Genomic DNA, 12271 nt, shown 5'->3' with positions numbered 1-12271 from the left:
TCTCCAAGACCAGAAGGCCATACTTTGCATCTACAGACTCTAGGGAAAAATGTTTCCTCCTTGCAGGTCTTAATACTGGTTTGTTGACTCATTCTCATTGCTTTATGATTCAGGTTTTAAATACCACATTGTTTATAAAGAGAAATCTTTTCATCTCATTTTTAGGAGCTTTGTTGGCAGTAGAACATGTGAAAGACAACGTCAGCATTTCTGTTGAAGAAGGGAAAGAGAATATTCTTCATGTATCTGAGTAAGTGCTTTTATATCTGGTTTTCAGTACTGAACAGCGTTTTTAAAATATTTAGGATTAAATGTTGTATGCTTGTTTCACTTGCTAACTGGTAAACGGTCCCTAAAAAGAAATATACTTTCTTCCTCATTCTAAAAGAACTATATCCAGAGACATATCTGTCAGCACACTATCTGATCATATATCTAATCTGTCAGAAAGAAACTAGAGATGTACAGAAGGATTTGTATATATGGGTTTTTAATTCTGTTGTAATGTATTCTGGTGGAAAATTGGAAGTTTTTAAAACCAGTAATAATAGGAAATAAATTTGGTAAGTCCACAGCATAGAATATTAGGCATCTGTGAAAAAAAGGCTTATGAAGAATTTTTAATGGTGGATATGTTCATAATCTAATGTTAGTAAAAAAGCAAGACATAAATGTAAAATTACATATCTACAAAGAAAAAAATGAGAAGTATACAGCACTTTTAATATTTCTTTCTGAGTTTTGGAATTGTGGGGTTGTTTTTTTCTTTTTGCTTCTCTGTGTTTTCAGAATTTTCTGTAATGAGCATATACTGTATGTTCTTGATTAAGATGGATTATTTGCATCCCAGGATATAGGGAAGATTGCATGCCCTCGGACTTATCTCTTTCTTTTGGAACCCACTGAAAAGAATTTAAAAGAACTGGGAAGGGAAACATTCTCTTGTTTAACGAAACTAAGGAATAAACACAACATGGTTTCAGATCCTTTTAAGAATATTTTGCCAGATGGTGGAATTTGGACCACATTGAAAGAGGGTTTCAAGGGTATTCTCAAGCAAGATGCAGAATTCTGAAATGGTTTAAATGGTCTATAATAAACTGACAGAAAGACTTGTATTGGGGAAGGGCAACATATGCAACGTATACAACGTATGTATGATTGCTCTTCATGTACAATTTTTACTTTTCCGTGGAATTATTGTTGTTTGCTTTGTTCTCTTCTGAAGCCTTTCTGATTCCTATCTTTTCTGTGTGACTTCAGGAAGTTTGCGGACATCTTCCCTTAGGATTCAGTATTTAGAAATTTCACAATAATATGCTTTAGTCTGGATCTATTTTTCATCTGTTCTTCTGGGTGCTTGATTGCTCCCTTTAATGTGGAAACTTAGAAATCCTCTTTTGGGGAATTAGAAAATATTTTCTGTGATAACTTTCCATTTTCTGTTCTTTATGTGGGTGCTGGGATTTGTCCTCTTATTTTCTTAAAGTGTCACCTTCACTTTCCTTTTTTTTTTTCATTTTTCCTCACTTTCTGGAGAGTTCTTCAACTTTTTTTATTCTGTTTTTCTGTTGAGTTTTTGTTTTTGCTGTTACATTTTTTGTATCTGAGCTTTCTATTATTTATTATCTAGATATAGTATCCTGTTCTTATTTTACGATTGCACTGTGTTTTGTTTTGATTTTTCTTTTTTGCGGCACGCGGGCCTCTCACTGTTGTGGCCTCTCCCGTTGCGAAGCACAGGCTCCAGACGTGCAGGCTCAGTGGCCATGGCTTACGGGCCCAGCCACTCTGCGGCATGTGGGATCTTCCCGGACAGGGGCACGAACCCGTGTCCCCTGCATCGGCAGGCGGACTCTCAACCACTCCGCCACTAGGGAAGCCCTGCACTATATTTTTTCATTGCTCAGAGGAAATTTATTCACTTACTTTTAAAGTTTTCTATTCCTTGATTTGTTCAGTTTACATCTGTGTGTTTGTTTTGGTTGCTACCTTTTAAGTTAAAGGCTTTCTTCAGATATTTGGTAACTTCTTATGGCTTTCTTAGATTTTGACTGGGAGAGTAAAGCTATTTACAAGTTCTGAACTCCAAGGTGAGCCTGTCAGTTCTGAGCTTTACTCTGGGGCGATCTGACTGAGCTGCTCATTTGAAGGAACTTCTGGTGTTAGCATCCTTGGTTCTTTTCTTCCTGGGTGGATCAGATTATCTATCCAGAGACGACTTTCAGTCTCCTGTTCGGAAGGTGAAGGAGAGCTGGTGCCAGAATATTTTGGGAGCTGAGGGTGGGAAGAAAGCTGAGGATCTCAGCATCCAGTATACGTGTATTCTTTTATTCTCTTTGTTACCTCTATAGCCCAACTTGCACCTGTGCCAGATTTCCCCCATTTGAGAGACCCTCTGTTTTAGTCTTTAGAGAATAAGGCTCCGGTTTTTGCCAGGATTGGGTAAGGGGAGTAGCCAAGCTCTGCAGCATGGGGTTTGGAGCTATCTGTGTTTCTGACTGATATTTAAGTAGACTTTCAACCAAGCCTCCTTATTTTAGTCCCAATTCACTCTCACTTCCAAGGATACCTGGTTTCATTGATTCGTAAGTCTTTAGAGGATTCTAAAATTTAAATTGGGTTGGTTTTCAGCTTTGTCCACTGTCCAGTTAAGATTCAGTTTTTTCAGGCCTATTAACTCCATCTGCTTTCTAGCTTCTGAAATTTTACTGCTATTGTCTCTTCTCCTTAGTCTCTTTTTCCTTATAGGATCAGTTTTGATGAGGTTTGATCTACCATGTTTACCTGCAAGTTGATAAAACCAGCTTCTTTATGACGGTATATCCTTGGCTTCATTGCCTTGATTTATTTTAAATCACTTTATTCTCGATATCCCAATTTTCATATTTTCACCACTGAATAGACATGTAGAAACGAATAGTTAGAAAGATAGATAGAAACCAATAGGTAGTCTACTCTGAAGTGAATTATTGGATTTAGCTGAACATCTCAAAACAAATTAGAATTTGATAGAACAGAGTAAAGAACAAATTGGATCTATTTTTTTTTACTATACTAGAAAATACATGGCATATATTTGTCTCTTTTATAAGATTTCTATTTTTACATTTTTCATAAGTCTCATGACTTACTGATTTGCTAGAGCCACAGTAATATTTTATCTCATACTCATATATTCTAGAAATGTGGTATTCACGGATATAAATTCCATACTTCGCTACTTGGCTAGAATTGCAACTACAGCTGGGCTGTATGGCTCTAACCTGTTGGAACATACTGAGGTAAGGAATGAACGTTTCCTTGGGTGTGTTTTATTTTGTTTTGATTTAGGCTTTGGCTCTTTTGCGAACTTCATTTTATTGTTGGCTTATGGACTATTACTCTATTTAAGGATATTAACAGAGTGTTAATCAGAGACCAAGTTAAGGAATTCTCATCTGTTTTTATTTTCAGAAAAAAAAGTCTTAGCTCCTAAGTTTGCACTTTCAAACCCATACCAGCTGTTGGGTCATTAGTGCTGTCTTCCTCTTCCTGGATTCCTGGAATTTCATAGCTGGATGTGACTGCAAAGGTTGTCTTATGCTCTTATGCAGCTTTCTTACCTGGCAGATGAGGCAGCAGTTCTTGAAAAGTTACAAGGGCTCAGGGTCACACACATTTTCCTTTTTAAGTATATACCTTATTAACTATAGCAGTAGTAGATTAACTTTCAATACGGCACTTTAGATGCCTTTTTTTTCCCGTTTGTATTCAGCTCTAACTTCGTTAAATCTTACAAAATTCAGAATACAAAGAATAGTTTCCAAGTATTTACTTTTAAATTCTGCAAGTGGATGAATCTGTTTGGCTGGGTACTGTCTGTTGCATTCGGTCAGGCTCGTTATTCCTTTCTGCTTCCAGTTCTCATATTTTCCTTTTTCTTCCCTGAAGTGCCTCTTCACACCCCTGCAAAAAAAAAAAAAAAGAAAACAGAGAAAAATAACCATATGTGTTTAAGTGCCAGTTTAGATCCCAGGCAATTACAGTTAAATCCATGTAATGGTAAATTCTGTAATTGAGATGAGACAGGCATGGTTCTAACTGAGGTTGTTTGTTTGCTTGTTTGTTTAACTCTAAACCCTGGGATGCATTTCTTTTCACAGATTGATCACTGGTTGGAGTTTAGTGCTACAAAATTGTCTTCATGTGATTTGTTTACTTCTGCAATCAACGAACTCAGTCATTGCCTATCTCTGAGAACATACTTAGTTGGAAACTCCTTGAGCTTAGCAGATTTATGTGTTTGGGCCACCCTAAAAGGTATCAGTAATTCTTCTTGAAGAATTTCTATTTTAATTAATATTTTGCTGGATAAGAGGTACATATATTTCTACGTATATGAGCATCTATCTACCTCATGGCAGTCACTTAGGACTTTCTCACAAAGGAACGACCTCCCTGGCTATTTTATTCCTCTCCGGTTACAGGAATTCCCCATCCTCTGCTGTCCCTGGAGGTTGACCCCATCTTGCTACTGCAGCTCCTCTCTTGCCTTTGGAGCTGGCCTTGTTCCTCATCCCATTTATGTCAGCACCTTTTCTGTCTCAGCCATTACTTAACTCCAGTTACTGTTGTTTCTGGTTGTTCAGTATGTGTGTGGGGTGCGGGGTGAGCTGGAGTTGTTTCTCTGGGAGGTCACTTTTTCCATCTTCTATGAGTAGTTAGAATATGGGATTGATGAGAGACACAAAGGGGGCTTGAATTTTGTTAGTTTATTTAAAAAACAAAAAAACCCTGCAGCAAATATGCCAAAATGTTTTATCATTCTTTAAATCTGGGTTATGTGAGCATTTTAAAAATTTCTTTAATATACTCTGTACCTTTTTTTTGGGCCACGCCCCGCGGCTTGCAGGATCTTAGTTCCCTGACCAGGGATACTGAACCTGCGCCCTCGGCCATGAAAACATGGAGTCCTAACCACTGGGCCACCAGAGAACTCCCTCTCTGTACTTTTTTTTGTGGCTTAACCTTTCTCCAAATTAAATTAAATTGTTATAATAATAACCAATGTAAAATGAAGGACTTTCCTAGCTAGAACTTTTCATCTGTAGGTTTATGACATTTTGGTCTTTCGATTTTTGAGTTAATGTTCATAAAAGGAAGATAATATCTTATGGAGGTAGCTTTGTGATGCTAAAGAATTACGTAAACTTTCCTTCAGTACCATTTTTGATATTACAACTGAAGAAAAGAGCTACTTCTTGATCTTGATTTTTATTTTGTTCTCTAGTGGATCCACTTAAAGCTTTTCCTGAATTATGAAATGTAGCATTGGCCTTCTAGTTGGGTGTGTGGCAGTGGTGAGGGCAGGATTTAAGATTCACTCTAGTGAACTGAGATGAAAAAATATTTTAAATTAATTTTTGTGAATTCTTAAAATATGTTGAAGTATTAGAAATCACTTCCATGTGTACCCAGATTTTTAAAATTGCATTATAGAAGCACAGCTTTAAGCCATCTCATTTACTTAAATTAACCACGACTGGAACTTTGCTTTTGAATTTGCAGATATGTTGAATAGTTTTAAAATTATGTTTGCTAATAGGAAATGCTGCATGGCAGGAACAGTTGGAAAAGAACAAAGCTCCAGTTCATGTAAAACGCTGGTTTGGTTTTCTTGAAGCCCAGCAGGCCTTCCAGTCAGTAGGCACCAAGTGGAATGTTTCAACAACCAAAGCTAAAGCGGTAAGCCTTTAAAATTTTTTTTAATGCTCACATCTTGTCTGCCTGAGATCTTAGATCTGAAAAGAAAATTATGTTCATAGTTTGGTTTTTTGTTTTTTTTTTTTCCTGATCAGTTAAAAAGGATCTTCTTGGAAGAATTTGTCATTGTTGAGTCTTGGCTTGCCTTTAACTGCTTGCCTACGTTAAGCCTTAATCTTCATAATTATATTTCTAGATGATTATGATCATCCAGTGTGCGTCCCTTAGGAAATCCAAAGTCCAAGTAACTTTTATAACTATACCATCTTTTCTTCCTCCCAGATTTTCTATTCTCTGGGTTTTGAACCATTGTGACCTTTGAGTCCTGGGGTTCTGTAGAGCCTTTTTGTTGATTCTGTAGGAAGACGTGACATTGAATACAGTAGAAAAAGGCCTTTCCCCCAATTACAGTCGCTCTACTTTGATCTGTTTACATATTACAGAGAATATGTTTACATATTTACATATTACAAATTTTACTCTGATGCTGTACAATTTGAAAACTGTTGTCTGCTTGGGTAAAGACACCACAGTCACCTCAGTTGTTCTGAGAAAGTATTCACCACTTTCCACCTCTAACTGGTCAACAAGTTCCATTATTATTTCTTGTATCTATAGATTTGTCTTCTATCTCCACTGCTGTTGATTTTTATTGAGGCCTCATTACCCCCAGTTTGTTTTAAGACCATAATCTCATCACTGAACTTCCTTTTGTTTTTTGGTCTCTTCTTTTTTCTCGTTGAGACTTTGCAGTGTACTGGGTATAGTTTTAGAAAATACAGATAAGTAATTCCATACCCCTGAGGATTCCCCACTGCCAGAAACATAAAAGTCAACCTTATAAAGGCCTTCATGTTTTGGACTTAATCGACTATCAGCGTCTTGCCTACCCACTCAACATGCACTCCTAACATTGCAGTGCTCTTCCCTGACTTTGAGTCTTACCTGTGCTGTTATTCCTTTTCTTAGAATGACTGCCCTTGTATACTCTCCATCTGATATATTTGCATTTATTTTTCAAGGTGCAGCTTGGTTCTTGCCTCCTTTTAAGCATTTTCCTGACGACCCTAAATGCTGTTGGTTAACTTCAACTGATTTTGAATCTTCAAGTGCAGGGACAATATTCTAGCCAGTTTTTTCTCATAACCAAGCTTGGTGCATAGTGGGTACTGAGTAAGTATTTGTTGAATGAATTTATTCTTTAAACATTTAACCATGTAACTATTTTTGTTGTTGTTGTTGTTCTGCTTTTCAGGTACCTGAGAAAAAGCAAGATGTTGGGAAATTTGTTGAGCTTCCAGGTGCTGAGATGGGAAAGGTTACCGTCAGATTTCCTCCAGAGGCTAGTGGGTAAGAAAATATACCTTATAATTGGATACATTTAGTGGAAAAGCTTTAAGACAATTATCAAATACTTTAAAAATCAATAGGTTAATATATAGAAGGAAATAAGTAAGATTTTAATTGTGGGAGTTAAAATTCTAAACATCTTAATAGTTTTAAAATTATTGATAGTTAATTTATAAAAAGTTTGTAGTTTTCGCTCATTAAAGCAATAGGAAAAATAACATTTTAATTTTATTCCAGGCAGAATTTTAATTGTAAATAGAAAAACATCCATTAATAGAAAGGCTTAAGTTTTATTTACATTTTGAGATTTTGGGGGTATCTTTTAATAAGCGTTTGTATTTGTACCCTGAGCAATCCTTTCAGTTAGCCGAAGAAGTTATGGTAGACGTATTTTAAGTTATTTTTTTTCCCAAATAAAGTAAGTAGAGTCCTGAAAAGCCCATTCCTATTCATTAGTTTCCACTATTAATAGGTTTCAAAACCCTTTTCACTTTTGGCAGCCATAGAAAATAATAATATATGACTAGCTTGTTAGGGAAAAGGACTGCTGTGGCTGGAGCCACCGGCATGGGTCTGCCTGGGTCCTTGCCCAGCATTCCCCAAGGCTGAGGGCAGTCTCTGCCTTTGCACATGTCAGTCTCTGTGACTCATGCTGGACGAACTTTGTAAAAGAACCCTTCCGGTGATGCTAATATAATAAAATGCCTTTTGTTAAAGCAGTTAGCCTCAGGAACTTAGCCATTGGGAAAGTATTGTGTCATGTTTTACACATGAGATGGTTTTTTTCCCCCAAATTTTGTTTAATTTCAGATTTTGTATTCTATAGCCAAATTCTTACCCATCTGTGATAAAATGGAGTATGTAGACAGTAGGAAGTGGCAGATAAGGAAACTATTTTATTTTAGCCGTTCTTAATATAGTTCTTCACAAGCTATTTTATAAGTGCCATTAACAGCAAGCCAGTTTTAGAATTCCACATTTTCTCTCTGCTTTTCTAAGTTTGCCGATTTAGGTGGTGAAATAAAGGACAGGTAGAAGGAGATGAAAGGGAAATAACGGTTCTGGGAAATACACAGACTGAATCATTAAATGATTGATTGATAGCTAAGTGGAGTCAGTCATAAATAATACTTATTTTACATAGTTTAATTCCCTCAGATATCCTGGGTCCCTACCACCCAATATTCTGCTCTTGTGTTCTTGGTGTGAGAGGTCATGGTTGTTCCGTTGGGTAGTGACTTTAATGGTTTGATAAAAGCTAGTTTTTTAGCCATGGCTGTTTATAGCTATGCCATTTGAACATTTGTCCCTTTTGAATCTTTTTATATTTTCTGTCACTCTCACTTCTTGGAATAGTGAGCTCCTCATATTTATTATTTACTGTATAAAATATGTTTATTTGTTGTGAGTTATGTCATTTCAGTCCAACAGTTGAATACAGTTTTGGAATTTGGAATATAAGTCAGTGTTCAGGTTTAAAAACATTCATAATTTTGATCCTATCTCCTTATACTGCAAAACAAGTCTTCTTTAATTGGTTTGTTAATCATTTTTTTTTCCTGTGTCTTTCATGAAGGCCAGAAGGCTTGAATTTTGCCTTTTATTCATATTCATAGCTAACACGTAGATAGCATCTGTTATGTGCAGGTACTTACCAAGCACTTTACATGTAGTAACTTGTTTAATCCTGTCAGCCCTGTGAAGAAGGCACTGTTATTATCTCGTTTTCCAAATGGTTTCAGAAACTGATTCATACGACGTTTTAGCAACTTGCCAAATCCAAACCTACGCTGTCTGGCTCTGGAATCCATAAGACTGAAAATTATGTGCCTATGTCTGTTTTGTGTGGGAAAAGCCCAATATAGCATCAGTACTAACTAATGCAGCATGGAACATAGTTTTCTTTAGCTCTCCTGATGTAGTTATCTCTTGAGCCAATTATTTTACTTACCTTGTGAATATTTTATAGTCCTGTTAGCTTTTTGAGGTTTAGAATTGTTAGAATTGCACACATTATTTTAGATTCAGAGATAGTATCTTTAAGTGTAATAGTTTGATTTCATCACACCTCTTAAGGGTAATTCCTGTATGTAAAGCACATTAACTGTCAATTAGTAGGTAGTCAGTGATTATTAGTCTTCTTTTTTCTCTTCTTAACATGTTATTGGGTGTAGCACTTTCAGTGAAAACTGCACAAAGTATTTCTGTTTCGTTTTCAGAACTCACAGTCCTTTGTTTTACTTTTAATAAACCTTAAATTTTAGAGTAGTTTTAGATTTATAGGAATATTGCAGGAAAAAAAGAAACCCCAAAAGTTACCTTGTACCTGTACCCAGTTTTCCCTAATGTTAACTAACATCTTACATTACTGTGGTACCTTTGTCACAATTAATGAACCAATATTGATATATAGTTATTACCTAAACTCCATACTTTTTTAGATTTCATTAGTTCTTCCCTAATGTCCTTTTTCTCTTCCAGGATCTCATCTGGGATGCTACTTATGGTGCTTTATTTTATGCAGAAAGTTTTGAGTAACCCTAAATGCATTGCCTTGTACTTGTCTGCATTAACCTATGCATATAAACTCTTTAAAATTGAATCATTGACCTAGAATGCTGTGTGACTATCTAAAGAAATAGACTGATTTTAGAAATGATATAAAGACATATCATTGTACTTTTCCCTCTCGGAGCTCTTGATATCAGCTGAGATCAGAGGTGTGCATGAAACCAGGTGACTGTAGAGCAGTGCAACTGTGGCTGCTGTTATTGATGAAAAGTGTATTTTCAACAATAGTGGTTTAGGATATTGCTTTTTACCCACTTCATTGATAGAGGAGGATGTTGATATGTCATAATATTAACAGTGCCTCTGATTTATTTTATTCTATGTAATGGTCAGCTGCCCATAGAACAGAATAGTGTTTTCATAGGTTGTGATCTGTGGAATATTGGTACTGGATGAGACCTTCAAGATCATTTAGTTAAAATCTTTTCATTTTGGCTTCTGAGAAAACTAAAGCCTAGAGAAGTAAAGTGCTTTCTTGTGGCTTTCTAATTCTCATGTGCTCTTTTATTTAATTGTCACAGTCACAATGGCATCCTCAGAGGTGCTTCTGTCTTGTTTGCAATGGACGGGCTGCCAGTTCTCAGTAGCATCTGGTCTTAGTAAAGATCCACTGTTGTGTAGCATTGCAAACAGTTTTGGAAGCAGTTTTCCTCTAACTAAATTACCTTTCATTCCTCAGTTAAAAAAAAAAAAAGGAAAATAGAGATTAGCCTTAAGGTTGTAATGTTTGTAAATAACTTATTCCTTTGTGAGAGTTTACATATGAAATTGTTTCTTATGATTATTTTATAAATGTTGTAGTCTTTTTTTCTTCCTCAGGGGCAGATTTTCTATTACAGTACTTCTTGTTAGCAAATAAAATAAGACTGGAATACCAACTAGAAGGATTTCTGTTTAGTTCTCATCTCCTCAAAAAGGTTAAGTTTAAGTATTTAGTTAAAACATGTTAATGAGTTTCTTTGTAAAATGTTTTTGTTTTAGTTACTTACACATTGGGCATGCGAAAGCTGCTCTTCTGAACCAGCACTACCAGGTTAACTTTAAAGGGAAACTGATCATGAGATTTGATGACACAAATCCTGAAAAAGAAAAGGAAGATTTTGAGAAGGTAATTAAAGGTGTAGTGATGACCCTTTGTCAGTAAAGTTGATTAAAATTAGAGGGTGACCTGGTACCTTCATGGTATGAAAATTTAAGTTTGTTCTCATAGCTGCTTCTTTTGCTCATCTATATATTCTTTGCCTGAGACCTAAGCCAAGAATTGTTGAGCTCCCATACCAAAAAACGTCAATTTATTTTTTTCCTCCTCAACTGTTGTAGAATTTACTTAAGTGTTACATTTTCCTGCAAGTATCACTTTCTTAAATGAATTGGTCGCTAGAGGCAGGTTTCCTTTTTGTCATATAATTTTATGAATGAAACGAACACTAAGTAGGTATTGGAAAATGTGAAGGTTTCCTAGCCTCTTACATCATCTGTTTAGAAGCACTGTAATATATTCAAAGAGAGGGCAAATAATTGTCAGCATGACCAATAATAATCAGCTTTTCCAGAATAAATGGAAAGCACCATGAGATCAGCTTTCTCAGCTGAAAATTTGGAGGCTAGTGTAATGAATATCTCTCTCTTTTGTTTGTTTGTTTTTTTTTTCTTTTCTGATCTAATATCATACAGCTTCCACAGCCATTTCCAGGCTCTGTAAGACTGATGGTGTATTATTACATTTGCCCAAATGCAGTGTCAAGGATTGAAAATACACAAGAAAATGCGAAAGATAAACTGATGGTTATTTTGGATTCTTACTGCAGGTTATCTTGGAAGATGTTGCAATGTTGCATATCAAACCAGATCAATTTACTTACACCTCGGATCATTTTGAAACTATAATGAAATATGCAGAGAAGCTAATTCAGGAAGGGAAGGCTTATGTGGATGATACTCCTGCTGAGCAGATGAAAGCAGAACGTGAGCAGAGGATAGAATCCAAACATAGAAAAAACTGTAAGGCACATTTAGTGTTTTATATTTTAATCGATACTCTTCTTGTATTCTGCTTCTTCAGTAGAAAATGATTTCTGTGAAAGATGATGGTTTGAAACATGTTTGGAAATATCTTTCATATGTTAATTCATCCCTTAGAAATCTTTTCTCTTTCTCTATCATCTTTACGTTGTTATTACTTTGTTAGCATGTGTGTGCTCTCAGCATCTCACTTGTTACCTGTAGTCTTTGCACTGCATTCACTCCATGTAATTCCTTCTGCAGCTTTTTGTAGTTCTTTCAATTTAAATACTTAGCCTTTCTAATTAGAATGTTTGATGATAATGTTAGCCATACCCACATCTTCCTGTCAGCATGTGAGTAAATGTGAATATAATATGTAAGCTTGATGCTACCCTATGTCTGAAATATCACTTAACAAAAAAGCATATCTTTGTTATTACTTGTTCCTGAGCTTCTGAATCTGGCTGTTTTTATTCTGTAATTATGTTCCAGAACTTCCACACTACTATAATTAAATGGTTTTTTTTAAAGTTTTTTAAATTTTATTATCCAGTCTTTTTTTAGTATATATATATATACTTTTATTTTTTAATTAATTAAT

At 35.6% G+C, this 12271-nt stretch overlaps 1 protein-coding gene across 5 annotated transcripts in view; it reads left to right on the top strand.

The window, feature by feature from the left end:
- The window catches only part of EPRS1 (glutamyl-prolyl-tRNA synthetase 1), a 68307-nt gene that overhangs the window by 3729 nt on the left and 52307 nt on the right, over positions 1-12271 (top strand). For 4 of the 5 annotated variants that reach the window (XM_089906939.1, XM_089906929.1, XM_022579247.3 and 1 more), the window contains exons 2-8: positions 166-250; positions 3185-3284; positions 4146-4302; positions 5588-5727; positions 7001-7095; positions 10648-10774; positions 11475-11667. In XM_089906939.1, the coding sequence (XP_089763065.1) occupies positions 166-250; positions 3185-3284; positions 4146-4302; positions 5588-5727; positions 7001-7095; positions 10648-10774; positions 11475-11667 (897 nt within the window). Of the gene's footprint in view, positions 1-165; positions 251-3184; positions 3285-4145; positions 4303-5587; positions 5728-7000; positions 7096-10647; positions 10775-11474; positions 11668-12271 lie in introns of those variants that run through there. The other variant, XM_089906936.1, reaches the window with a different exon arrangement.

This window comes from Delphinapterus leucas, chromosome 1 (assembly GCF_059928025.1).
Source record: "Delphinapterus leucas isolate spDelLeu-1000000601 "Yukka" chromosome 1, BTC_Dleu_Yukka2, whole genome shotgun sequence".
In the NCBI taxonomy this organism is placed as follows: Eukaryota; Metazoa; Chordata; class Mammalia; order Artiodactyla; family Monodontidae; genus Delphinapterus; species Delphinapterus leucas.
The sequence above is the reverse complement of the archived record's forward strand: the minus strand, read 5'-3'. Positions and strand labels throughout refer to the sequence as shown.